Source organism: Calidris pugnax, unplaced genomic scaffold (assembly GCF_001431845.1).
Source record: "Calidris pugnax isolate Ruff unplaced genomic scaffold, ASM143184v1 scaffold24, whole genome shotgun sequence".
Lineage (NCBI taxonomy): Eukaryota > Metazoa > Chordata > Aves > Charadriiformes > Scolopacidae > Calidris > Calidris pugnax.
The window spans coordinates 7,521,330-7,548,355 of NW_015090922.1; the positions used below are offsets into that span (position 1 = coordinate 7,521,330).

General features: G+C 43.9%; 1 protein-coding gene across 5 annotated transcripts; it reads left to right on the forward strand.

The window, feature by feature from the left end:
* Nucleotides 1-3,833: 3,833 nt before the first annotated feature.
* Nucleotides 3,834-27,026, forward strand: RD3 (retinal degeneration 3). Of its 5 annotated transcripts, none has more exons than XR_001413036.1 (4): nucleotides 3,834-3,972; nucleotides 13,454-13,768; nucleotides 20,191-21,302; nucleotides 23,927-27,026. XR_001413036.1 is itself a non-coding variant. In XM_014951108.1 (4 exons), the coding sequence occupies exons 2-3, from the start codon at nucleotides 13,473-13,475 to the stop codon at nucleotides 20,486-20,488; spliced, it is 594 nt and encodes a 197-aa protein (XP_014806594.1). In that variant the 5' UTR covers nucleotides 3,834-3,972; nucleotides 13,454-13,472; the 3' UTR covers nucleotides 20,489-20,504; nucleotides 21,173-23,660. The 5 variants fall into 5 exon arrangements, 3 of the variants coding, with proteins under 3 accessions (XP_014806594.1, XP_014806591.1, XP_014806592.1); XR_001413035.1 differs by lacking the exon at nucleotides 23,927-27,026 and adding an exon at nucleotides 23,401-23,660; XM_014951108.1 differs by lacking the exon at nucleotides 23,927-27,026 and having other exon boundaries at nucleotides 20,191-20,504; nucleotides 21,173-23,660.

The window sequence follows — 27,026 nt, forward strand, 5'->3', positions numbered from 1 at the left end:
TTGCCTTTCTATGTCTGTTTTTTGGCTGAATATTTCACTACACTTCATCATTTTCACTCATAGTGCTAAAAATACGGGACTAATATTTGCTCAGTTAAGTTGCTCGGTTTAAGATAATCAGCAATTAAACAGACCGCTACACTTCTGTTAAATGACTCTTCCTCCTGCAAGAAGGAAGCAACAACATTTTAAAAACTGCATATTGGGTTTCCTGGTGCTGCTAACCTCCGTTGCACAGAAGTCAAAGCATCAGTGGTTCTGCCAGCTACTACAGTGCACGCTCTGAATCCCCAGCCTACGGGGTGTTTCAGAGAGAAGGATATATGTCATGGCTCAAAGGTTGTTTGGTTATTGTGCTTTGGGTAATCTCCATGTGTGTGTTTTTGAGGGCCATAGCCAACTACACGCCCTGCATCAGGGTTAAGGATGCTCTGAAGTACACAAGGATCAGTCAATGTTCAGCCTCTCATCATTGATTGCAGTACAGCAGAAGGAATAAGCAGTTAAAGCTGACTGCACTGAGTGGGCAATGCATGCAGCAAAGAAGAAACATCTAGGTTTTTACGTCCCAGTGCCATTGAGGTTAGGGGCATAGTGCTCCTAGTAGGTAACTCATTCTACCTCCCTACCGTGAAGCAAACGTTTTCTTTTGCTTTCCTGGAGTCCTTTGAAATGTTTAGCTTAGAAGCTCATCCACAATAAATATTTGGCCACGATACAGATCTTTTACCTGAAGTCACTGCCTAATTTTCTTTCCTTAGATTTCTTCATTTACTCTAGTTAATACTAATTTTAAGCAATCTTTTTCCACTCCTGACATCGTAGCACCCTGTGATTCTGTTTTCTATGGCTTCAGGATCTCTAGGTTTTAGCAAACCATAGCAACTGTCATCTTCTTCTAAAAGAGGGAAGGTAGGCAAAGCCTACTCAGATGCAGTAACAGACCTGCCACTCAGGAGCTTGTACAAGGTGACAGGAGAAAGGCTGTTCATTTTAGCAAGAGTTGTCCTTGCAATAACATTATGGTATGTTTATGCAAGCAAAAGTCCTTGATGAAGTACAACCCTCTCTGCAATAGTCCTATCTAACAGGTTTTCCTGAGAAAGACCTTTATACTGTCTTCTTCATCCAGCTGTGCCCTGGAACATAATATCCAAGTATCTACCTCTTCTACTCACCCAGGATACTATTTCCTGAGTTGATTTTTTTAACCTTCTGGCTCAGTGGTCCCTGATGGCATACCCCACAGGTGTATTTGATATCACAGCAGCTGAAGTATCAAATCCAAGCATTTAAGCCTCGCTGGGCACAGCCCAGTGCCTGTGACCCAGCAATATTGTGTGGAGGGAGAAAGGGGCAGCTCTACAGGAGGGGGGGAGAGAAAGAGATATTTGCTAGAAGAGGTACAGTAAGGTTGCCAGCTTTTCTCCAATGAGCCTCAGCTATGAAAAGGCCAGGGCCTGCTGCTAAAGACTGAATGAACTTTCTCTTTTTTGCTCATAGTGCACTTCTGTGTGGGTGGGCTGACTGGATTGGAAGTAAACAGCAGGAAGAAGATCTTCCCAATGAATGAAAAACTGCTTTGCTGAGGGAAAACAAGCACTACAAAATATGACAAATAGCTCTGAAAGTGGCACTTTTCTAAGCAAGGTTTTAAGCCTATGAAAAAAGCAATGTTCCCTCTGTGAGTGCCATTATATTCAATGACACACTTCACCAACTTAGCAAAAAACCAGCAGGCCCAATTACATTTCATTTTTGTTGGTGACTAAGTGAGATTATTTGCTTGTGGTTGGACCCACGCAGAAGACAGCGGCAGCATGATAGCTACCGAGTGAAGAAGTCCATCTTCGGTGCCAGTGTCAGAGGTCTATGACTTTGACACTGAAATACGAAGGCTCTGCAGCTAACGTCGCAGGGACTGCAGCTGCCGTGTTAGTAGTGTGCTCAGGCGAGTCACGGCAGCCTGATAAATTGGGAAAAATCGCAGTCCCAAACAGACAGCTCTACAAATTACAGTATGGTGAGTCTCGATTGTCCTGGAAAATGTTCTGGAAAATGTACCGCTGAATAAAGCTTTACTCCATCTGTGTTATCAGAGTGCTGCTACTGAGCGACGGATGATTTGAGTGCTGACTGATCAGGTAAGTCATATCAGTACAACAGTATAAGAATCCTTGGTTTTAACTGCTAAATAAGGTTTAGGAGAGATGAATGATTTTTCCACTGTGAGACTTATATATCTGCAAAGAAATGTTCCTGAAGTGATACCCCAGTCATCAGCATCTCTGATTCATGGCAAGAATTTCCCAGGAGTTTACTGCATTGAAAATATAACAACTAATTTACCCGGTAACTAAGTATTTTCAAGATGAGGTTAGTTCTGCATTAGTCAGAGTTGATGACTTTTGAAATAAGTTTGAGTGGATGAAAATATAAAGGCTTTTAGCCATGTAAGATGACTTTTAATTAAAACTCAACAATCCTGTGTTGAGCAGAGCATACCCAGAATGTTATAAACCTCTGCAAACTGGGCAGTACGCTGGGCTGGAACCAAAGCTCAGGACAGACACATAATCCTCCACAAATAATTAGAGCAGAAAAAGCTCCTAATCTCTTTGTTAGTCTGGCTGTGTTATTTGATCTAATAATAAACTAGACATTAAAAACAACCCAACACCTTCTCATACATTTTAATTTAGACTGCACTGGGCATCTTTTAACCTGTAATTGTTTAGCTGGTCTGTTTTGAAATTTAGGTTCCTCCTTCTGTCTGTTTTGACTTATGCATGTACCATATAGATGTAAGTGGTGTGAAACACCCCTGTCCTCTAGCTGTGTGAGCACAGCATAATTACCAAGATGTCAGAATTTGGGCCCTAATTTATGAAAGCTTTTCAGAGGGGCTTGATTGACTTTCCACACATGCTGAGGTCTCACACCTCAAGTGGTGCCAGTGGTCCCTGGCCTTTCCTTAACCAAGGCCACAGCTCTGCGACCCCCTGGCGCAGCTGGGCCCCTCTTCAATTTGCTGGGGGTTTGGTCAATGACGCCAGGGATGTTTCCATGCATTTTTGCGCTGTGAGAAGAGGCAGGGTGAGGAGCCATGGGCTTGCAGAGGTCACCTCTACCACACGTGGCTGGGACCACTAGTCTGGCCTTGTCCCCTGACCTGAGGTGCGGGGCCTGCTCCCTCACCATCTGCCACCCGTGTAATCGCCCATTGCCAGGCCACTTCTTTTCACCTCACTGACCCCTCACTAAACACAACTATTCTCACCAACCTCTTACTAAATACAATCACTTCTCAGAATTTTCGGAATCCACACACATCTCTCACAGCTCTCAGTGGCCGGACCCCTTCTTGCAGTGTGGTAATTTCCCAGGTGAAATGTAGCCCAGGTGAAGCCCTACCCTGACACTGCCTGTCCTTCACCTTCCCAACAGAACAACTCTCCCTCCTCTTCCTCCTTCTTCTCCTCTTTGCCTCCCCCATGCCCTTCCAGCTCCTCGTCCTTCTCCGTCCCTCCAAACCCACTTGAAACCTGTGTGACTTCTGTGACTGAAGCCCCTGGCACAGCTGTAACTGTTGCTGAGCGCCCTGGCGATACATAAATTAAAACACATATGCCGTTATTTTTCAGTACACATTTAATCTACAGAGGTAGGCCTATTGGAGAGCGGGAGTCGGCGCCGTCCCGGGGCCTAGGGCCGGGGCCCGGGCCGGGGCCGGGCGGGGCGCGCTGCCCTGCCTCCGGGGCCGAATGGGTTTAGCGTAGTCGCTATGGCAACAGCGGCAGCCGGCGAGGCTGGGGGGGGGTAGAGAGCGGCGGGCGCGCCTCCGCCCGCTTGAAGCCGGCGGCGGCTCCGCTCAACTTCGGCGAAGGGGCCGGCGTCGAGGCGGCGCTGCCCCGGCGCGGCCAGCGGCCGCTCGCCTCAGCGTCGGCGGCGGGACGGGAGCGGGTGGCCGCGGTAAGGAGGAGGGGACACCGCCGGCGGACGGCGGCGGGTGGGGGTGCTACTGTGGGACGCGCCGGCGGGACGGAGGTGGTGCCGAGCGGAGGGGACCGCTGTGTGTCCCGGTCCAGTGCCTCAGAGAGCCCGGGTTTCGGGGTGTTCCCAGTGTTGTCGTGTGTGGTTATCGCTGCCCGGCCCCGGGGGCTGCTGTGAGGGAGCCGCGGGGCTGAGGCGGGCGGGCGGCTGAAGGGAGGGGGGGTGAGGCCGGTAAGGCACCAGCCCTGTTTAACGGCTTCCCGAAGTCCCAACTCTGTGAATTACGTTCGAAGTATCGCCTCAGCTGCAGATCAGAGATCCCCACAAAGTTTCGCGTTTCGGAGGGATTTTTAAACAGGCACCGGAGTCTGCCAAAGTGGAGAGGTTTTGACGGGTAGCCGTGGAGGTAGCGGACCGAGCCCTAATAGCTGCAAAGCACTGCTGTAAGCCCAGCTGTTATCCCTCGTCACCAGGGCTAATCCCTACCCCGGTGTGGGTTTAAGCTGGCTGCGCCGCTTTAGAGAGCTTGACTCCCAGCCGCGTCCTCTCTCTGGGAGCCTCTTCCCGCGTCCCTGTGCCCGCACACGCAGGCGGGAGCCGCTGCTGCCGCAGGTGAGGCGGGATGGGTGGGCAGGGAAGGGAAGGGGGCCGGGGTGCGCCCACAGCCCCCCCAGGCTGGGCTGGGACACGGCACAGCGGGGCCGCCTGCCTGGATTAGCCCTGGGTAACTGGTTACGTAAAGAACAGGCAGTGAGGGGGAGGAAAGTGGGGTTTATGCTGCTTTACGCCCGTGCCACTCTTGCTAAGATCTCTCAGGTTAGATACCTGCCCTGCTAAGTGTCTTCAGTGTGGAAGTCCAATGTGTAAGCAACCCCTGGGTGGTATCACGAAGGTCAATCAGATAGCTTTGGAGTTAGGGCAGCGTAACTGAGAACAGACTACACTGTACATCTCTTAATGCTAACGCATTAATTAAAATCTGTCTTGAGACAGCACTCTTCACTACTTGTACGGCTGCTCTCTGTGGATGGGCTGCAGGTGGGTCATACACCCATTGCAGAAGAGAAGCTTGAGCTTTCCCAGAGCTCTGCCAGTTGCTCCCTGTGCTGTATGTGATATCTACAAAGGGAGGCTTAACTTTTCAAACTGTAAACTTATCATTCTTCTTTTGGGTGCTAATTTTAAAGCAATGTGTATTTTTAAGTAACTCCTGTCACAAGGACCAAACTTTAACACTGGTCTTAGTATTCTTCAGTACAGGGAAAACTCCCACATAGGTTAATAGTTCTGCAGTGAATTGAGACAGGGTGAGACTTTGAGGATCTCCAGTAAATATTCTTTCTGATACATTCTGTAACCAAGGTTCAGTACTGAATAGAAATGTACAGCTGTCTGTTAAAATGCATTCTTACCTTACAATGTGATGAGTTATCCTGCTTTCACAGCAGAATCAGTCCTCAGTCTGGATGGAGAATGCGCATCTCACCCACCCATTTTCACAGCACTCAGTCTGGTCTATGCCACAATATATGAATAAAAACCCCAAACTTCGGTGGACCTGACGACTGGTGAAATATGCTTTTGGGTCTGAGTTTCAAGCTCTTACTTTATATAATTCTATAGATAAAAGTATTTGCAGTGAATGACAGTATTAGAAACTCCAGTTTGTGACAATGCTGCCCCTTTAATAATGCTGTGTAGTTACAATGACAGTAGAATACAGAAAGATGAACTGGGGATCTCTCCGAGTTTTAATTTTGAGAGCCTTTTGCGTTGGAGCTTTCCATCAGATGCTGCTGCTGCTTTATTGCTGCAATACTTTTTTTGTGGTTTGAGTAGTCTTAATAACAGGAAAGCTATGTGTCTGTGTTACCTTCTGAACTCTCATTTACATGACTAAATGAGTGGTGAAGAATACTTTACGTCCCTCTCTCCTGATTGGAAACCTGTCTTTGTAGTCCGCAAAGATCAAAGTAAGATACAGACCTGAAGGTGTGTTTGATCTACCACAGCAAGATAGCTGAATCTGAGCAAAATATAGGACTTTTACTAACGAGTTAGGCAAATAGAGCAAATCAGTGTGTTTTAACTTCCTGGCTTCAGTAGGTTTAGGTAACAGTCCAGTAGAAGTTGTATATGATATGAGTGGTTTTATGGTTGCTATTAGAAAATATTGTTTAAAGCGTGAGTGGGAATTTGGCATGAAAATAGTCCTGTTTCTCAGCAGATGGAACTCATTTGCTCTGATAAGTAGACAAACTGTAAAATGCTACTCTGCTTCATAAGCAGATTTGAGCAACACCCACCCTTTTGCTTCTGCAGATAACACAAAGATTATCTTCTGTAGAGTCCCAGCCATTAGTAGAGCTCTAGGCTATTGGGCCCTTCTTTCACTTTTTCTTTAAGATCTGTGGACTGGATTTGCATCTGGAGTTAATCAACACAGTTCATTTATTTATTTCAGTGTGGCAAATCTTTTTTATATTAGTGCAGCTGTACCGTAGATAATGAAGCTGTACCAGTTAGATCAGCTACCTCTTCTCCTCATGTTTTGCCTAGTGATTGAAAAATACCTTTCTCATTCATTCCTGAGCTTGGAGCCCAGTTCATGCTGAATTCTTGTTTGTTTATCCCTCTTGCAGTCAAAGTGCTGATGTAGAATGCATCTGATAGACTTGTTTTCTGAAAGACTGAAGCTTTAAGAATGTTTTACAAACTACACAAATGCTGGGGAGATAAAAGCGGTATTTTTCACGTGTTGTCAATTTTAAAGAGTTTCATTACAAAAAATCTTTTGAGGGCTACTAGCTGCACAAAGTGTGACATACCCATGCATACCATAATCATTGTGGTGTTTTCAGAAGGCCGCTCAAGCTTTCCTTAGTAGAAATGGTACCACTTTTGTTTCTCTTTTGTCTTGCAGCACCTTGTGATATGCTCTGACTGTCCTTCTGTTATGCTGCCTAGGGGTGATTTTTATACTCGTGCACGTTCACGAATGGCTTTGGTGACTTGGAACTCTCTGTGGCAATTCCACTGGACATAGAGCCAGCCCATTTCTATAATGCTGAGAATGCAAAGTCTGCTGGAGAAAAGCTAATATGGAAATTAGACTGTATGCCAAACGGCAGCATGGCTCTCACACATTTTTGAGTGCACTTGTCATTCAGGAGCTGACTCGGGCAGCAGCAGGAGCTGTCAGCCTGCAGCAGGCTGGTCGGACCACGAGCCCTGCCCTGCTCGGGGCAGACAGGCATTACCTGGCATGCAGGGGCCTGCTGGGTGCCACAGTGCCCTGTCACCGTTAGCTCACCGCTGTGAAGCTCTTTTTGCTGTCCTTAAACACCTGCAGCCATGAAGCCTTGACGATAAATCACGTTTCATTTAAAGTGTTGGCTTGGTCCCCTATACTTATGTTATTCAAAACTCCTTGCTACCTGTTACAGGGTCCTGTCCCTGGACCTATTTCAACCACTGTGAATTTTCTTTTGTCCAGAAATAGCTTGTGTCCATCACAACAAAAGAATCAGTATGGTCATAAAGCAAAACACGGGTTCTCTGCTGTGGTCTATAACCAGATCCCAGAGCATCCCTACAAGTTCTTTCTCTTTATTCTGTGGGCTAAAATGAGGAATGCTGCTGGATTAATCTAATAATATTTGCATTGCTTTTAAGTTTCTTGATTGAAAAGCTCTATCTACTGCTTTTTCAGCATTATTTGCCTCATAGCAATTTTGGGAGATAGATGTCTGAGGTTATAATAATTTCCATGGCAAGTAGCTGTAAATACTGTAGCTTTCCATGTCACTAAACAAGGAGGGATATTCCAGACAGATAGGAAGTAGGGTTCTTTGGGTGCTGGTAAGGTAAAAGTCTCTGTATGGACAGCATAACGGTGACTATAGAAAAGTGGTGGAGAACAGAGATTCTTTTACAAAGCTATGGTGGACTATATAAATAAAATTGAGAAGGTGTTGCCAGCGGCTTCTTAATTAGAACTTGCTAAGATTCTTTGTTTGGAACAAAATTAAAATATCTTTATCACAGAAGAAACATATTTTGGTGTTCACCTACGATGCTGTCGCTACTTACCCTGCTTCATGAAGGTATAGCTAGCAGCGTAGACATGATCACAAATTCTGCCAGAAAAGCTGGTTAAATGTTGCATCCGTGAGCATGTACAGAGTTCAGAGATGGATGTAGCCAAACCAGGTTTAGTCTGCCTGTGAGCTGCAGTCCAGAGAGATACTTAGATGCCCTTTGCTATCTGAAGGACATTGGACTTTTCTGGATAATGTAATTCAAACTTTACTAAAGAACAAATAAATAAATAAAATATGCTCCAGGGTTTCACATAATTTGTTTTCCCCACAACTGCATGTCTTTTAAAAAGTACGATTGTGAGTACACTTTGGAGATGGAGCTTGTCCCACTTATTTTAGAAATAGTTTTCCATGTTTGTTACCCTCTAATCTGGCATGGGTGGAAAAAAAAGGTTGAGTGGGTATCTTACATGAACAAATTCTGCCTCTTCTCTCTGACTGCAGTAGTAATGAACTACCACCCACAAGAAGGGAGAGAAGGCATTTCCCAGGTCCTCAGCCCAGTTTGTCACTATGCTTTACCTGGATGACAGTGGATTTCCTGGGACTCTGTCTATAGCTCGCTGAGTGACAACATCTCTATTGACATCACTGGAGTTTGGTTTAGGCTCCTACTCATCCAGCCCCTTAAGACTTCTCTACTTCTGCTCTGACACAACTACCATACCCCTAGGACTCCTGAGAGTCTGTCAGTAGTACTCCTGGTTTGACAGACTGTGAAGGCAAATGCAAACCACAGGAGACTTGTCAAACCGAAGACACACCTTTACAGAGAGTCCATCTGTAGTCTTATATTTTTATTTTTTTTCCCCACAAATGCACATTTCCCACCCTCTGCCTATTCCTTTCCTGTCTTGGAGGGCATTGGAACCTGGGAACCAGGAAAAGGATCAATGGAAAGAGAAGTTTTCTTCTCAGAAGTTTGTCTTGTACAAGGCAAACAGGTCCTGCTGATTGACTCATGGTTTACCAGAAAGTAGCCCTGCTGTAACAAGTCTTAGCAAGTGATGATCTAGCCTGCAAGAGCCCGATGGAGACTGATGTCTGTCATGTTACATGAAGAGCCTCCAGTTGGCCAAAGAACAGCCGGAGAGCAAGCTACAGAAACATACTCCCTTTGTTAGTATGAGCTAGGAAAGGCTGAAATTCTGTTTTAGGAAGGTGAGATAACAAATAAGGCATGTGGACTTTGATATTCCTGGTGATTCTTTGGTGCATTCTCTGGAGCAAGAAGAGGAAATCATGTGGGGAAATATGGGAAAAGGTAAAAAAGTGGAAGATTAGGTGAAATGGTATGGAACATACTGTGAGAAGAGAATGAAGGAAGCTCTAAAGTATGTGAAGATGAGAAAAATGCAGAAATTGCTGACAATATGAAGAATAAAAATGTGATTTGGAGACAGGCAAAAGCCATCTTTAGAACTAAAGCTAACAGGAAACTTTTACATGAAAAATTCTCAGAGGGACTTACTAACAATCACTAAAAAGTGAAGAAATCTCTCAGAGGCTCTCTGAGAGAGAGATAGCGAGTTATTCCAGACTTTAACATAGCTAATGTAAATGTATGCTTAAAACTCTGTGAGGTGGTTGGTCAGACTTGCAATCAACAGTGTGAGGGGAAGGTTTGCTTTCTAGACAAAGGTCTAGGGTCAACAAGATAAAAGTCTTGAAACCCAGGTCTGTTTCTGGAGTGGAACTTCCATAAACCACTCTGACATTTTGCTTGAATAAAACCAGAGTAGTTCATCAACTGGCTTATGTCAGCTCCCATGATAGCCTTTTACAAGGAATCAGAAAATGGACTAATCGTACAACATAAAGATCTGTATTCAGATAGGGCGTTTTCTCTTTCTTCTGATAATTTTAATGTGGATGCTTGCAAAGTATAAATTTGTCCTTTTGCCTAATAAGAAGGTCAGGATGAAACTTTTGCCTGCCTTTGGTTGCCTGTATCCTGCCAACAGTCCTTTGAGTCTTTCCTAATAGGAAAGCCATTTTAAGTCATTTAATGATTAGCTTGCACATTGACTTTAAATTAAAACCAGCAGCTACAGTTAATGGAGTCCACAGTATCTTCTGCAGGCTGCAAAGACCAGTAGTGGGAAGAATGGTGGCTTGTCAAGCCTGCTAAATAGAGATGGCGAGTTTCCAACTCTCCAAAGGAGGAGATGATGGATGAGAGATGGGGAAGGAAACAATCTCATACAAACAAGACTCCCTTAGGAACAGCCAGCACAAGCTGCCAGTGTGCATGAAATGCTTGGATAGGATTTTCCTTCATTTGAGAACTTTAAACTGCCGATTAGCTGCTTTCCTTACTTTATACTCTTCTGTATATTTTTTTCAAGAACAGATTTTTCAAGTAATGTATGGGAAAAGTATGTATGTAAAGTGGAAGCCCTATTCAGGATCAGTGGTGTCCATCCTCCCATATCGAAAGCAAATCTGCTTGTTACTAGTGCTTTGTGAAAGCTCTGGGACAGGGCAAAGCTCAGGTTCAGCAGGCCTTGCTCAGACAAGGTATCTGAAATATTTTTCTAACTGATTGTCCTCTGCAATACTAGTGCTAGGTAAAATGGTTCTAACCATGAAGAACTTCTAGCTTTGAGGGAGACCTGTGAGATAAAAACATGAAGGCAGTAGGAACATGTGAAAGCCAGGGCTGGTGAAATGAGAGCCCAGGTCTGCTTGCTGTCTTTCCCAGTTTTGACCACTAAATTCCCCTTTTGCTCCTCTTCTAATGAAACAGCTGGTGAGCTAGGAAGAGCTGGAAGGACATTCCTCAGCTTCACTGCTTTATATCAATTTACCCCTAACACCACTGAAGTCAACAGAGTTAAACCAACGTGAGACCAAGTCATAGCCAGAATAAAAGCAAAGTAACCCTTTGCTGGTAAAATACAGAACGGCATGCACACCTTCATCCAGTGAAGGTGCAAATGGAAATAATGATACCTTAATTGGTCAGATACCTGTCAAAGCTTATGAAAAATTGCTCTTGTCACATAAGCTAAAAAGAAACAGGAGACGTTTAAATCTTTTACAACAGCCTGTTGTAAGTGGCCTGTTCTGCTACTCACTTTTACTAACAGAGAGCTTCCCTATGTGATACATAAGGGGTTATAAGACCGAGGAAGAGGTCTTAAGTTGTAAAGATTTTCATCCTTAATAACGTGTAATGGTGAGCAGAGGCCACCATGTAGCAAGATCCAGGTACATGTTAGGCTGGTGGGATTATGGAGTTGAAGCTGTCAGCACATCCATTCCAGCCTGAGTTCACTCACGTGTCTTGGGCAAGTAAGCGAGCCGCAGGCAGCCAGAGTGCTCTGTGATGATGTGAGAGCTGTTAGCTGGAGTCACCCTGGCGATGAAAGCAAATGAAAGGACCTGCTGCTCCTCCTCCTACAGAGCACAGAAATGAGATAGGAAGCAGGATTACTTCCAGCAGCTGCTGACTATGGGTGCTATCGTAAGGATAATCATAGCTGATACTCCAGAGCAAAAACAATCACTACAGTGATGTCTCATGTATAAGCACTGTAAACTAGCAAAGGTGTTAATGTTTATACTGTCTTGGAAGGGTACCTGCAGCCTTACACACCTAGGTAGCTAGATCTGTGTACTGTGGAAGTTTTCAGCCCTTTTATGTCTTTATTCTGAAGAAAGTGGTATTGCTTGCTGGGAGAACTATGATATAGGACTAGAGAAACTATTCCTTTGATGCAGTTTGGCGAACTTCCTGACTCTAGAAAAGCCTAAGCATTAGACGCTGAAATTGCTTCAAACTTGAGACACTGTTCAAACTATCCAGATTTTGGAGCATTTTCCTTTAATGGTGTGACATATTTACATAATACAAACATTTTTGAAGGAGAACAAGGCTACATTGTAGCAAGTGATAAAGGCATGAAAGCAACTGCAATACCCTTCTCACCTAGCGCACAGTGACAATTTTCTAGGCACTGAAGGCAGAATCCTGTTGACTGTTGCTCTCCTAGGGAGTCTGGGAGCTCCTGGCTCTCAGCTCCAGTAGGAGTATTGGGTAGTTCTGAGCTTCTTGTGATTTGCATTGTCACTAATGGCTCTAGGCCCCGATGTGGCAGCTTAAATCAGAAGCATATTTTTCTTTCTTTTATGCCTGTCTTTACGGTGAGGATTTGCTCAGGTCCTGCAGAATCAGGCTCTTTAATCCATTGCCCTCATGTTAACTTTTGATGCCGTGTCCTGATTGGGTTGCTGCCAGGAGTAGCCTTTTGGAAATTCCAGCTGCAATCATTATTTGTGCCACCCCTTCCCCCTGGGGGCTAATGGAAGGGAGCAACAAGGCACGTAACTGTGCTCTGTGAAGAAACAGATGCTGTTTTGTTCTTGTTCAGGTCCCTAGTGCCTGCTTTGGACTCCATTGTATTTAAATACAAATACAATAGTTAATAACTTTGTTCCATGCATTGTCCTCTTGATGTGAGTACATGAAAGGATTGGCTGGGTGGGGAGTTAATTCCATTTTCACTGGCTGATTGGTGCAGTTTGTTCTGCCTTCTAAGTACTGGGTAACTCCCCAGCAGCAGAAACCTCTCACTTCAAAGTAATAACAATTTAAACCTTGGTGTGCTGTCACTTCCCTCTGCTCAGCCTTGGCGCTGGTGGTAGTGCCTAGGGTGTGCTCTTCCTGCTTAGCTGATAGTTGGACTTCAGTTTGTGGAAGATGGTGTAGCCTCTCCTTCTGCATCCAACACCACTTTTGCTAAATAATGATTAAATCTCTGCCTGGCCTTGTAGTTAATGCAACTGTTGCTCCTGTCAGTACTAACTACAGATGAGTTCCATCACTTACATGACAGCAGCAGCAAGGTCACCTATCCTGCCCTCCCCCTGGAGGATCCCCTGCTGGCTAGCATGTGGCTCCCAGAAATAGTTTGACTCCACATGCTGAGTTTTTGCATGTAGGGTGCTGCAAGGTCATGCCCTCCCATGAAGGTTCAGACAGGCGAGCCCAAGTCCCAGCTCTTTCGTGTGGGCAGGAGAATTCTTCCCCAGCCTAACCCGGAGGGAGTGAGGTATCTTTATAACTTGACTTCAGATGTAAGAACTGTGACTGTCATTTTAATTACATGGTGACTGGAAGTTCAAGGGAAACTGTGCCTTTTCACCCTTTGTCTCGTCCTCCACACAAGTTGGCTGCTATGGGTGAGATTTCTCAAGGTGCTCAGCACCAACTAGTTCTAAGTGGCTAATCCAGTAACACTTTGAGGTGAAGAACAGACTCGAGGGGTGTGCGGGGGAGAATGTTCTCGGCTGAGGTGTTGATGATGGCACTGTTCTTTTTCTCTCCCTCCCTACCCTCAACCCACTCCCAGTGAAGACACACAGAGCACTATGTCACTGGCATCCTGGTTCAGGTGGAATGAGCCCCCAAACCGCATTTCCCAGAGGAACCCCACAGAAATGGTGGTTGAGACGCTCATGATGGAGCTGAGCTGGCAAACCAAGCAGGCAGAGAAGCAGCAGCGAGAGCGGGAGAATGAGTATCGCAAGATCAAGACTGGGGTGGACTACGGCTGGCTGGTCAGCTACCCAAAGCAGAGCTATGATATCAGCCCAGGAGAACGGCTGCAGCTGGAGGATATGTGTACCAAAATACATCCTTCCTACTGTGGGCATGTCATACTCAGGTACAGTAAAAGATGGGATACACACCTTTCCTTTCCCGTTCCCTATGATATGTGAGGGAGGATTGAGTTGTTAGGACCTACAGCACAAAAACTTGACATCCTGTATCATAAGTTATGGGACAGTGTCTATGTGGAATAAGGGAAATGCAATGTTTTAAGTCAGTTTAACGTGGTATCATTGCGTCCAAACGGTTACTAAGATGCCTTTGCGCTCTGAGACTGATTTGAGTACTTCATGCTCTGAGCAGCCAGAGAAGCTTTACTTGTCTGATGAACAGTTACCATTTCAGTATTGTGATGGCTTTTGCTTCAGTCGTTAGCATCTTCGAATAGTTGAAGTTTAAAGTGACCTCTGGAGGTACGTACTTCAACCTCCTACTCAGAGTAGGACCAGTTTCAAAGGTAGATCAGGTTGTCCTATCCATTGTTGAGTATCTCCAAGGGTGGAAACAGCACAGCCTCTGAACAATCTGCTTTGGTGTTTATCCACGCCCATTGGACCATGCCTTCCTTAATTTAAGTTGTGCAGCAAATCTACTGAGGCACTTGTCCCCAGTGTCCAGACTATCCAAAAGGTGCTACCGTGTTAGCAAACTGGCATAGGACTTTTGACTTTTGCAGATGTTACCATGGTGGCAGAATCAGAGATTTGGGATCATTTTTGGCCAACTTCTCTCCAGTGAAAGTTTGCTGGAAACAGCACCTGCCTTGTATTTGTCTAACTCTGAGCAATGCTGTAAACAAGTCGCTACAAACCCCCTGGGGTTCAGAGTTATTTTTACCATCCCCAGGGCCACTGAGTAAGGCTTGTCTGGCAAATAGGTTATTTCCATGAGAGCAGGTTTCAGTTAGTGGAGCTGAGAGGCCCCTAGGTTTATCATCTCCTTCAGAAGAGAGTATTAAGCTGAGCTTTATGCAACTTGCTGCTGCTCTGCTTTTGGGTTTTTTGTTTGTTTGTTTGTTTGTTTTTAACTGAGATCATGCAAGATGGGTGATTCAGTGCAGCTTGTAGTGGTTGTTCACTGCTCAGTACTCAGCATACTGTTGACAGTAGATAAACATACTCGGCAACATTGGTGGGCTCTATGTGGGCAGAACTGAAAAAGGATAAAACCATTCTCTTAAAAATCCTCTTATAAATTGCTATTATAGGCTATCTAAATTGTATTACAGAGGGATTCAAGAAGTGGCATGTTTTTATTTGTTCCATACCATACTATGCAGTTTGCATGGTTAGCAGAGCCACATTAAACAAATGAGAGTTGCATAATCTTTGTTGGTTCAATTCCGTGATTGAGAAGAATGTCATAGCCACAAAAATGGCAGAATTGGATTGGATTAAAGGTCTGTTTGATCTGATGTGCAACCTGTATAACAGTGTAAGGAAAAAAGAACAAGGCATGCAAATACAAAGGTATGGACAATTACAGAATCTTGTATACAGCCTCCAACGTACTGTGCCTTGGAGACTTCTGGTGCCAGAAGTGGTCCTTCTGTCCATAATTGCCCTATGTGGATTTTTCAGTAGTTTGTTTAGATTGTGGGGTTTTGCTTTTCTTTTTCAAAAACTCATCTAAACTTTTGGCATTCGTGGCACCCCATGGCAGAGTTCTACATCTCAGCTACAACTCTGCTGTAGAAAACTGTATTTTGCATGTCTTAAACTAACATGTACTAGTTTATTTGATAATCCCTTCCTGTGTCTTCTAACCGAGAGACCTATGGTTCAGAAATCTTCATTGATGATGTGGAAAGAATAGAAAAGAATACGGCTTGCCATGCTAGGAGCTGAAAACGTACAGAGAAATAAGGAGCATGCAATCTAACTAAAAGACAGCCAAAATTGGATAAATGCTCCTCTCAGAAAGTGAGATAACATAGAAACTTCCCCTAAATTGCACAAGATGAGTATAACAGGAATTCAAGTGAAATCTTCACATTTCCACTGAAGTACTTTAATCACAAGATCATTGAGCTGCCTCCTGAATACCCTGTGACTTTCTAATATATAGTAACTTTTAGAAAAAGCTTCCACACACAAAAAAAAAAAGTCTACAAGCTTGCAGTTGGAAATTCAAATGCAGAGCATGTACCTTACTGAAGCCCTTGGTTCTGTCTGAAATATTAAGCTTGGTCCTTCCCCTTCCATCTTAGGCATCTGAAAAGCTGAAGTCCTTTTTGCAAGGTCTCCTTCTTTGTGAGATTCTAAGCTCAGAGTCAAAGCCAGAACAAAACATTTTTGTATGAGTTGTCAGAGATGTCACTTTATTCTCCAAAGGTCTAAATGATTATCTAAATTTTTCTGTAGCTAGTCACCTCTGTTGAGAGGCAGAGTTTCTATAAATTTGCTTCTTTAGACGTGGAGGAGGCTGGAAAGGAGCACTTCTTAAATGGGAGGGTTTTTTTCAGATCCAGTTTGCCTGTATTTTAGGTCAATAGAAACTTTTCCTTGAGCCTCTTGAAATTCTGAAGGATTCAAGTACACTGCAAATACATCAGATATCTGGAGACTGATTCACCTCATACAAATAAAGCAATTGTATGCAGGTGTAACTCAGCTTTAGGTTACTGGGTTGGAGATCGCTGACTATATTTAAAATTAAATCCTGGAGCTATTTGAAGGTAACGACAGTGATTTTGGTGAGGTCCTTAGTACCTAACTGCCATAGTTAAGCTGAACAAGTAGACTAGTAGCTTGCTAATACAAAATGCCAGTTTTACTCAGAGCTTTAGCTCTAACCAGACCTAGTTATGGTCTGTGTAATTTCTTTCAGTTTCAGCAAAAGTGAAACAGTTGGTTTATGTCCTCTGTCCGGAGAGAAACAAACAAAAAACCTAATATGGAAACGTAAACTTGCATTTTGGTCTTTTGTTGTTAATACCACACGCTAAGGACTGTAATTTTCTAAGGATTGTGCATAGCTGATATGGACTTCCTAGTATGCTTGAATGTAAGACAAATGACTAAAATAAGAAATGAATTAATTTACAATTATGATCTTAAATTTAAGGTGATGTGAGGTGAGTGTTGCAGTTAGTGTGAACTCCTTTGGGAGCCAAGCAGCCTTCTCTAGCAAAGCTGTACAATATAGACAGAATTCCTGCTCAAAATATAGATTCAGGAGTCAGCAGCTAATTATTAGCACTAAGCACCCCATGTTTTCTTCGGATGACTAAAGCTACTTAGAGCTCTCAGTTTAGACAGGCACTCAGGAATACAGTGAACTATAAGCATATTGTTTAAGTCCATGAACTTTCATTGGATTTAACAGGTCTTTAAAGTTCAGGCTGTACTTAGGAAACCCACTGAACTGGGGACCTACAGAATAAGAGGCAGGTGACAGCACTTTAAAAAAAGCAGTGCCAGTATGAACCAAGCGCAGCCAGATTCTTAAAATCTAATGGCCATATGAGGAAATGGAAGGGTCACAATTTAAAGAACAGATTTGTTTGAACTGTGATTAAAACACAGCCTGGATTTGGGAATGTGCTTTTCCCTGTGTGTGCATATATGTGCTTCCCAGGCTTCTGTCCTGGCTCAAGGTGAGTTTTGTTGACAGTCACGTCTAAGACTTGCATAATATATTACAGGTTAGCTACCAGTAGCATCACGACTTCTTTCACAAATAAGATAGATAGGTATACTTTCCTGATGAGTAAGGAAGCCCTGCTGAGGGATTTCTAGATATAACTGTGCAGTTGCCTCATTTGAAATTATTCCATGCAAAAGTGTAAGGGCGTTCACCTGTGCTAGAAGATAGGTGAGCCTTGTGCAATTTTGTGCTCAATTCCACTGAGCAGCTTTGTGTGGAGTTTTGTTTTGCAGGATACAATCATTCCTTCACAGGATACAATCATTCCTTGATTATGGTGGTTTTACTGTTTCTGTACGTTGCGTGTTTTGTGCAGAGAGCAGCCTGCTGGATCATCCAGCACATCAACTGCTTTCATCGATAGCTGGGGAAGGTGGCTTCAGTTACGCGTAGGTGGCTGTAGCAAACATCATCTCTATTGCAAGACAGACTGGCTTAACTAGACCTCAGCCCCTGGTAACCTGTCCATTCTTCTGCTGAGAAGTATTTGTGGCATGCACACCTTTTGGTGTGCGTACGTAGGCTGTCCCTTATATGGATGTGCTGGTACTGAAGTTATGTGGGCATTAATAAAGGGGCAAAGTTAGTTCATCCTATTGGGGGAGAGGAAAGGCCCCACTTTCCCTTCTCCATCTGAATGAGAGCGCCTTTTCTTGGGGTGACAGGCAGACAGCCGTTGGATTGCTTTCCCTTTGTTTCTTAGACCTGCTCAAATCCATATGAAGTAGTTTTTGTGTTGGTCCTGAAAAGTCGGAGATAAATCTTAGGAGCAAAAGCAGAGTTCACAAAACAGTTCTTGCTGCCATTGCTAAGGAGAGGGCAAACTGGTAGACAGCTATAAAAGTGGAAATTTACAATGATTTTAGAAAACTATTTCAGCTAGACTACTTGGGACAGTTATTAGCGACACAGGACTTTAGCATTAGAGCTCTGTGCTGGAAAATCTGCCATCATACCACTCATTTTCCCTCTTGTTTCTGGAGCCAGTCACTTGTCCAGCCTGACACATGCTGCTCTGGAGCCACAATCCAGCAGTGTGACACACACCCTCTAAAACTGGAGGCAGTGATGAAGCCTTTTGAGTGCACAATTTTCAATACAAAAGAAGAGGATAGATATATATAGATATATATAATATGCCAGCATCTCTCCTTAAAATACACATGGAGATAAAAAAAATGGAATGACTCATTCGGTTCACCTCTGCAGTAAAAGTCCTTTGAAGGTGCTTTCCCTGGTATAATAATAATAATAATGTTACGAAGACTTGGGTTTTGATGGACTCATCTGTCTCTCTTTCTGACTAGGATAAAGGGAAAGACATATTTATTGTGAAAACTGTATTTTTGGCTCTTTGATAATGCAACTGAAGTGCTTCCTCAGAAGGAAGAATGGATGTTTGCAATGTACAGCAAATCTGTTACCACTGTTACGTGCTGAACCTCAGCAAGACCTAGTCTCTTGCTCTTACAGGCTCTGCACCATTCAGATTAGCATCATTGTCTAAGTACTTATGACCAGTGTGAACTACAGTGCCTCGGAGGCTTTTTGCACCCAAATGTTTAAAGTTTAGAGGGGTTTTTTTTGGGTGGCAGCAGGGAGAGGCGGGGTGGAGGATGGAAATTGCATCTGTTTTTCTATTGCAGAAAAATAGCAAAATGCTTACAGATCTTATATGCTTTAGCTTCCATTCAGTATAAATACCTGGATTTTGGTGAAGTACTAGTTTAGCTCCGTATCTGCTTGTAGATATAATTTCTATGTTAAGAACTGAGTATTTATTAGAAGAGTAGCCATACTACCATCTGTCATAAACACATACTGTTATGGAACAGCTAGAATCTCTGAGTGACCAGTGTGGGAGTGTTGGGAGTGGATCCCATGCTCTCCAGGCTGGAGACCAAATCACCCAACAAGGTGCCAGGAATGGTATGTTCTATTCTTGGCCCAGACAGTGACCCGCTCACTGACTTCAAGAAAACCATGCTGCTCTGCATCTCATCTTTCTCACCTGCAAAGTAAATTGTGGTAACTCTTCACTTCCCCGGTGTTAAACTAGCTTAAAATATGTCAAGAAACCATTCTGAGCTCTCTGCTCAGAAGGCACTGGAGTAATTCGCAGTTGTCTAATTAGCCACTGCATCGTGTTGCCAATCAAGATGTTATCAGCTGAGCCAGTCCATTGTCTTACAGGAAGCCATGGAAGGATGAAATAGCACTTCACTGAAATGTAAGTACTGAGGGACTATTGAACATATAACAAAAGACAATTTTACAGGATTTTTGTTTGTCTAGAGGCGATTGGGTAATGCTATGGGGAACAAGTACTGGAAACAGGGAAAATCTAGTGGGACTTTCCCCGGCTTATCCTCAAGTTCTGGAAAGCAGCAGTTCAGGGACTACTTGAACAAGGATTTGCATTTGGACAATCACATTTAATCAGCTCTGATGAGGGTATTTTCCACAATCTTGTCTAATCATTTTGTTTCTTAAGCTATTGATAGCACTGAGTTCTGATTTAATAGGTGTTGTGTGAAAAAACCACTTCCTTCAGTTTCAAATTTGCCACCTTTTAGCTTTGTTTGCTGCTCCCTATTATTTCATGTGCTTATGAGAAGCGGTGATTCATTGCTTCCTTACATTCTCTGGCTTGCTTGTGATTTTAGAGACCTTGAGTGTATCTTCATGGCCTTTCCCTGTTGTTGTTCCCTTCAATCCAGGGAGTCCCATTTTGCAGGAGAGTGCAAGTTCCAAGCCTAGCACAGTGACTTGGCAGCAATTCCTAATGTGATGTTTTTAATCAACGTTGTGCCTTGACTGTGCTTTCAGATTCCGGCAACTCATTGCTGAATATGAACCAGAAGTGCAGGAAGTATCCCGGCTTTTCCGCTCTGTCCTGCAGGAAACTGCTGAAAAGATCAAAGAGGAGGAAGAAGCCAAAAAGCTTGCCAGGCAATGGAACACAAAGAACAAAACCAGCCTCTCCTTAACAACTTTTAAATCCCGGTCCAGGATTTCCCCCTTCATCAGCGACATCAAGACCATCTCTGAGGATGTGGAAAGGGGCACCCAGCCCACCAGAAGGGTTTGGAGCATGCCAGAATTTCGGAATGCCAAGGATTACTGACTCTATACTGAACAAGGTTTTTAGACAGTGATCTTTCAAAATCCCAGTTAACCCTTTTTTAGCTCTACTGTCTCTTCTTTGTTGCAACTCTCTCTTCCTGCCTGTCTCCCTCTTGGAAGTTGTGTCCATAGTAACTGCTGCTGATGCCCGCGGTGTGTGACACGATTTATTACCAAACATGCTAGCCTTTCCTTTAATTTAGTAGCTATTCAGTAACCTTAAGGGCAAGGCTTACTTACTATCTCATTTTTATTACTGCTTTCTTGTGGAAAATGAATTAGTTTTGTGATGTCTGTCTTTTCCTTTCACCCTCCCCCCCAAGCCTGGATGTAGTTATCTATAAAAGCTTTTGGCCCAAGCTAGTGAGAGCTGCTGGCTGGAGGGAATCCTGCTGAAAGCAAGGCAGCCACTTATATGACTAAGGCTTGCAGGATCAGGCCTGTAGGTTAAAGCTAGTATCTGATTTGGAACTGAACTTCCTTTTCCAACTAATAACCTTTCTCACTGCTACAGGAAACTTCACAGGTAACCTCAGCACTGCTCTTGATCAGCTTTTTGCTGGCAATTTGCAATCCAACCTGAGTAGAAACAGACCCAAGCTTTTTGAGATGAAAGACCAATATTATTCCACAGCAACCAGTTTATGCATGCTCAGGTTTCTTGGGTATTTTCTCTTTTGTGCAGGCAGAACCCCCTGAACCTCGCAGCTGCAGAGTAGATAGAAACTTTACAACCCGCTGTGTAGATATACAGGTGGATACATCAGTGCTGTGTCAAATGCTGTTCTTGGTCCTCAGCGGTCTCTGTTGCTGAGGTAAGTGCTCCACCCCACATCCCAGTAATAATTCAGTGGGCTGAAATTAATGTTTATGGCTAAGCCTGAAAGAGTACCAAAGTATAGTATCAATGTGTAGAGAAAATACAGAGAAGGGAATCGGCACTCATCTACAGGGCTCTTTGTACAGCTGCAATAGTTGAGATCATTTTAACAAGCTGCTGCCTTGAGTGACTGAAGGGCTCTGGCAAATGAAGTTTTGGTCCTTCAGTCTTCTCTCGCGAGTCCTCAGAAGAGAGCTTTCTAGTCCTTCTCACAGGCTGATACTGTTGGCCAGTGAGCTGATACTATTACAAAAGAATCCTTAATGCAAACCGAGTAGCTTGTAGGCCAGCATGGCTCTGCCGAGACCTTGAAGAAACAGGAAAATGCCACTGAGGGGCCCTAACTCAGCATCTGTAGGGAGAGCTCTCACCAGCAAAGGAAAGGGAATGGCACGCTGTGAAAATCACGGGTCCTGTAGAGAAGCCAAGGGCTAGGATGCTTTGTGGTCACCCATGGGAGATGGGGACAAAAGAGAGGCTGACTGGCTTGTAGGGATTCATCCCAGTGGGGTATAGCCTCCTGGAGGACACTGTAGCTTTGTTGTTCCTTTGCCCGTTTCCGGCTCTTTTCCCTGGGGAACTTTGCAGCAGCATGTGGGTACTACAGCCAAGATAAAACCCTTTGAAGCTGTGCCAACTCTGGGAAGAATTCCAGCACATGAAATCCATCCTAGAGTAGAAATGTGCAGTTTCTTCCAGAGATGGGGGAGGGCAGCATAAAACAAAGATCAAGATCAAACCCGTAAGAGCTCTCTAAGACAGTGGGATTCTGGCTCTTCCTCTCTCCCCTCTGAGCTAAGATTGAACACAAGGTTTTCTTACTAGCACCAGGCTGTAGTTTCTAGTCCCTTGGTAAACTCTGCTGCCAGCAACTCCCCAAGAGACAGAAAGCAGAAGCTCATCTTTAATCAAAAACTCAGGGCTTCCAATTACAGCATCCAGTTTGGGATGGGCTATTTCAACTCTAGGCCTATGAGGGAGAGTTTAAAGCCTTCTGACAATCACCTTGGTGTTTTTCAGCTGTATGTTCTTGTGAAGTAATGTGATTGTGTATATGAAGTAAAAACATAGGCTCAACATACTTAGCGTAGCCTTAGCTGCCTAGAAGATGTGGGATCTCTAGCAAGGGATCACCACAATGTGCAGAAAAATCCTTCTTTGGAAAAAATTTAACCATCTTTTTTTTTTAAATATATTTCCAAGCCACTGTATGGTACTGAATGCTGAATGAATTTCATGCTATAGCTCTGTAATCATTTTCCTTGCACTCACATTCTATTTTGACACCTTCAGTATTGACTGTATTGATGCAATATTTGATGGACTGCTGGGAGAGACAGGACATTCTGACACACTGACATAAAGCTCTTTGTTACAGCGCAGTGTCTGTCATGTGCTCGCTCTTTCTTAAGGAGAATGCGGAGGAACTAACTTCCCTACCCCACTGTACAAAGCCAAGGAAATCACTTTAAGGCTGTTCGTGCTGTCACAGCACCCTGTGATCATACTGTCCTTCATTAACCACCTCCAGCCAGCAGATACCATTCTTGTTTAACAGCCAGGAAAGGGAGACAAATCTGACCTTTGGTCAAAGCCATGTATGTTATGGAGGCCAGGCTGCGGCAGTGCCTGTGACAGCTGTTGTGCCTCAACTTACCTAGAATTTCTATTTCCAGAATAAAATGTATTCCAAACTTTTAAATGGTATCATTCTCCCTGTACCTCTTCAGCAAGTTATGCTTGGCTCACAGTAGTGTCTAATGATAAAGGGCTATTCAGATACCAAGCTAATAAGGTTTCTATTCTTACTACATGCTATCTGTTACTCTTAAAGGTATAGAAGTAGTCTCATGTTTGCCTGTAGCCAGCTGCCTGGACACTGACTGTGACCTTCTGCATTGTGTGTGCACTGGTGGGTACTGAAGCAGAGCTGGGGAGGTGGTTAGGACGCATGACTGATGCACTCTGCTTGTGGTGCTCATTCTTCTTCAGAATGCTGTAGACTGAACTATAAATGATCTTTTTTTTCACAGAATGTGGCACCAACTACACACCCATGTTTGCCTTGTCCTAATTCCACATTTTGTGTGGCTAAGTTAGCATTTTAGTTAAAATCAGGATCATGCAACTCCTGACTGCCACCACCTACTGTGCTATGGTCTGTGGCACCAGGCAGATAGTGGGCAAACTAGACTGCTCTTGGATGAAGCTAACCCAAATGATCCACTGCAGCTGGATCACAGACCATAAAGCTGGGCTAATGCTGGTCTGAAATAAACCCTCATGAAACTTGTACTGTGTGAACACCATGTCCTCACTGACAACTGCCTGACTCTACAGCTCTGCTCCTCCTGGGCTGCACTATTTGCTTGTGTAGAAAAAAACCCCATATTTCTACACAGCCCTGATGAAACTCAACAGATGTTCTTAGCCCTTCCTGAGAGCTAGTCCAGCATCTTCATTCTTTAAGAAGAAGAAGTGAAATAGCAGCACAATATCACAAACAAACAACTGAATAAGGATAATTCTAAATCCTCAATCCTTCTCTTAAAACTGCAGGTTTTGGTATCAGGCCAGAGCATCACTGTTGCCCTGTTGCTGAGAGTGTCATGCTGTCTAAAGGACATTGTCACACCCAAGAAAAAGCAGTCCTAGACTTACTATACATTCTAAAAATCAGTGGCAACACCTCTACAGCAGCTCAGCTGCACTGCTCAGCTCCAAGGGGCTGATGCTCCTCAGAGTCAGTACTCACCTGGGAGAGACTGTGCAGCCCTGCTTCTGTGACTCCTACAGACGATCCTGGCCCACAGGCTGAGGTAGCCAGCAAAGGTGTGCAGGAGGTGAGGTTCCTCACCCATATCAGCATACAGCTCAGACAGCTAGCACGCCGTGGGGAATTGGAGTAAGCTTCGCAGGAAATACCTGTCTGCTGAGATTGCACTGTTTATACATTTCATCACAGAACCTCAGAAAATTAAAGCAAAGCTGTGAAATACAAAACAATTTTTTGTACTTCTTGTCTTTAATTAAAGATCTCCTGAAATATAATCTGTCCTCATCTAGCCAAACAAAACAGCTGGTCCACTGCCCTACTGTACACTATGTAGGTATCAAAGGAGGAAGGCAAGAATGGTAAAGGCACTTGATATAAATAAAAAACCTCATCCTCTCTCTACGGGCTACAAATGCAGTCGCCTACCTTCTATCTTGCTACTTCTACAAAGAGATCCCAGGATTTAAGGTGATAAATAACCAGCATTAAACAACTGCAAAGGTCTGAAATTGTCTGAAGCTAAGTGGTTTACAGATACAACCTTGAACTGAAGTCTGCATCAACATGCTTCCAAGCACATCTTACATTGAAATGAGAAGATATAAGCAACAAAATGGATGTTTTATCTCCAGATACTTTTCAGTCACTTCTATTGATTCTGTACCTGATCCTGGCTAGTAGAACACCTTTATATTAGTAGATGGCTCCAGATGGCTCAGGGATCCCTGTTCTAAGCATCATATATGCAAAGCATGCATATGCTAAACAAAAGGAAGTAATTTTTTTTCACCACACAAAGTAATACTGAAGTATGGATTGCCTTGCTCAGCATATTCTGCAGATCAGACAGACAAGTTGTTCAAAAGGGGACTACCCAAGTTCAGAGGGTTAGTAAACCACAGTACTCAGGATGCAGCCTACAGCACTTCCCAGAAGCTGCCAGCACTTGACAAGCAAATCTCTCTGTGTCGTTGCTTACACTGCTTCCCCAAAACATTACTATAGGCCTCTCCCAGGAGGAAAACATGGACAGCTAGGCCTTGACTGCATGGCCATTCTGATATTCTTGTGTTCTGCTGCACCTCCTTGAAAAAAGGATTGTAGTTTTGCCCCAAAAGCATTCCAAAGCACTAGACTGCATGAGTAAAACCTTTTCTGGTTGTGCCCTGCAATAGAGGCAGGGCTATTAAACCTCCCTCAGTTCTACCCACCTGTGCCAGGCAGAGACATCGTAATTTCGGCGCCTGCCTTCCCCTGATACTGCTGTCCGTGCCATGGGCTGTCAGCACAAGGGACCTCTTGTTCCCTTTGTATGATCAGACAAGCCACATTTCAAGCCAGCTTATATCAGAAAGATACTGTGCTGGCCCTGAGAGTTAGGGTCTCCCAATGACTTCCATGTATTTTCTGTGCAGTTGCTGCACAAAGATGTGCTCAAACTAAGGGAAAATAATCTTTGCAGGATGAGATCTTAATAAACATGACAGAAATGTGAGGAAAAGGGCTGCAAGATGCACAGTGAATTATGTGGTGACTTACGGTCATCTGTGTATAGTGTACGCTTCATAAAATTATAAATTCCTAGGGTCTTGGCTGGATAACCGGATTACAGCACCTGACCTCTATATTTTTGTCACAATTACATTTTGCCTCTATCAAATAAATCTAACCTGACCCAGTAGCACAATACTGCAGAAGTGTGGGAAAGACCATGTGTGCTTTCTACATCAGAGTATCTACTCTCAGAATTTAATTACTGTTACATCTGTTTAGCGATCACACTGCCACATTCTCAGAGGCTTCTATCAGGTCATAGTCCACATGCAGTACCTTTTCCAACATTAATTTCTGCAGTGTCATGTTGCCTAAAGCAACAAATTGCACCCAATTTAGTCTGAAGACTATTTAAATAACCAGATGTGGTATGAAGCAGTGACAGTGAAATACTCCTCAGGTATTTTGTCTATTTTTTTCCTATATTCTGGCACTGGAAGTCTGAAATTATTTCAGAGATGGAGAAGTGCAGGGTGCGGTTTCTGAAGAACCCAGCAGCCCCAAGTAGGGCTGGTGCAAGAACATCTGGTCCTTCCAGGTCCCTTCCTGCTCTCAGCAACTTGCTCCTGTTGCATTCAACTGCTTAGAAGTTAAAGGCTTCCTTCTGCCTTCAGCACACAAGAAGCAACAAGAGAGACTATTGTCTGTCCACAACACAGCCAACAGCAAGAAACAAACAAAGACTAGATTAAATTCATAGGACAGCAGTAACAAATGTTCCCCATAAACACCACATAATTAGGTCTTTGCAGGCTAATTACAGGGTTGCAGAATAAGAAAGTGCAAAGCCACTGTCCGAAGGTAAAATAAATAATTAATTTTAAAAATTCCGTGACAGTCCAGCTGGACAGCAATGCCACCTGCTGGCAGACTTCCCAGCACTAATTAACCAAGAAACAGGCAGCCACTTTCTAACCAGGCCTCTCCTGACAAATAGAGATTCCTGACTCTCCCGCTTCCTTTGCCTCCCACCATGGTCACCGCAGAGCGGCCCACCAACAGAGAGCAACATGAACACAACTGATGGTAGCTGTAGTGTTTAGGACCTTATTGGAAGACAGCACCAGTGGGCAGCACACTGGTATCAGAACAGTTGTCATCTTAAACATTGTGTCTCTGCCATCAAAATATACTTATCAGACTGGATATTAATGATGTTCTTCACGCTGCTTGAACAGGCTGAAAACATGCTTCCTTAGAGCTCTCAGCACCATCTCCTGCTCTCCCCTCAGAAAACACCAGATGTTTCATGTTCCTTGTGAATCACAATTTAAGACTGAAATTGAACGGGCAGAAAAAAATACCTGCTGTCAACCACCAAATAAATCA

What these genes read in the sequence shown, in the direction of transcription:
- RD3 (XM_014951105.1), top strand. Translation starts at nt 13,473, where the DNA reads ATGTCACTGGCATCCTGGTTCAGGTGGAATGAGCCCCCAAACCGCATT. An exon ending in TGTGGGCATGTCATACTCAG is followed by an intron (nt 13,769 to 20,190) that starts GTACAGTAAAAG and finishes CTGTGCTTTCAG; the next exon opens with ATTCCGGCAACTCATTGCTG.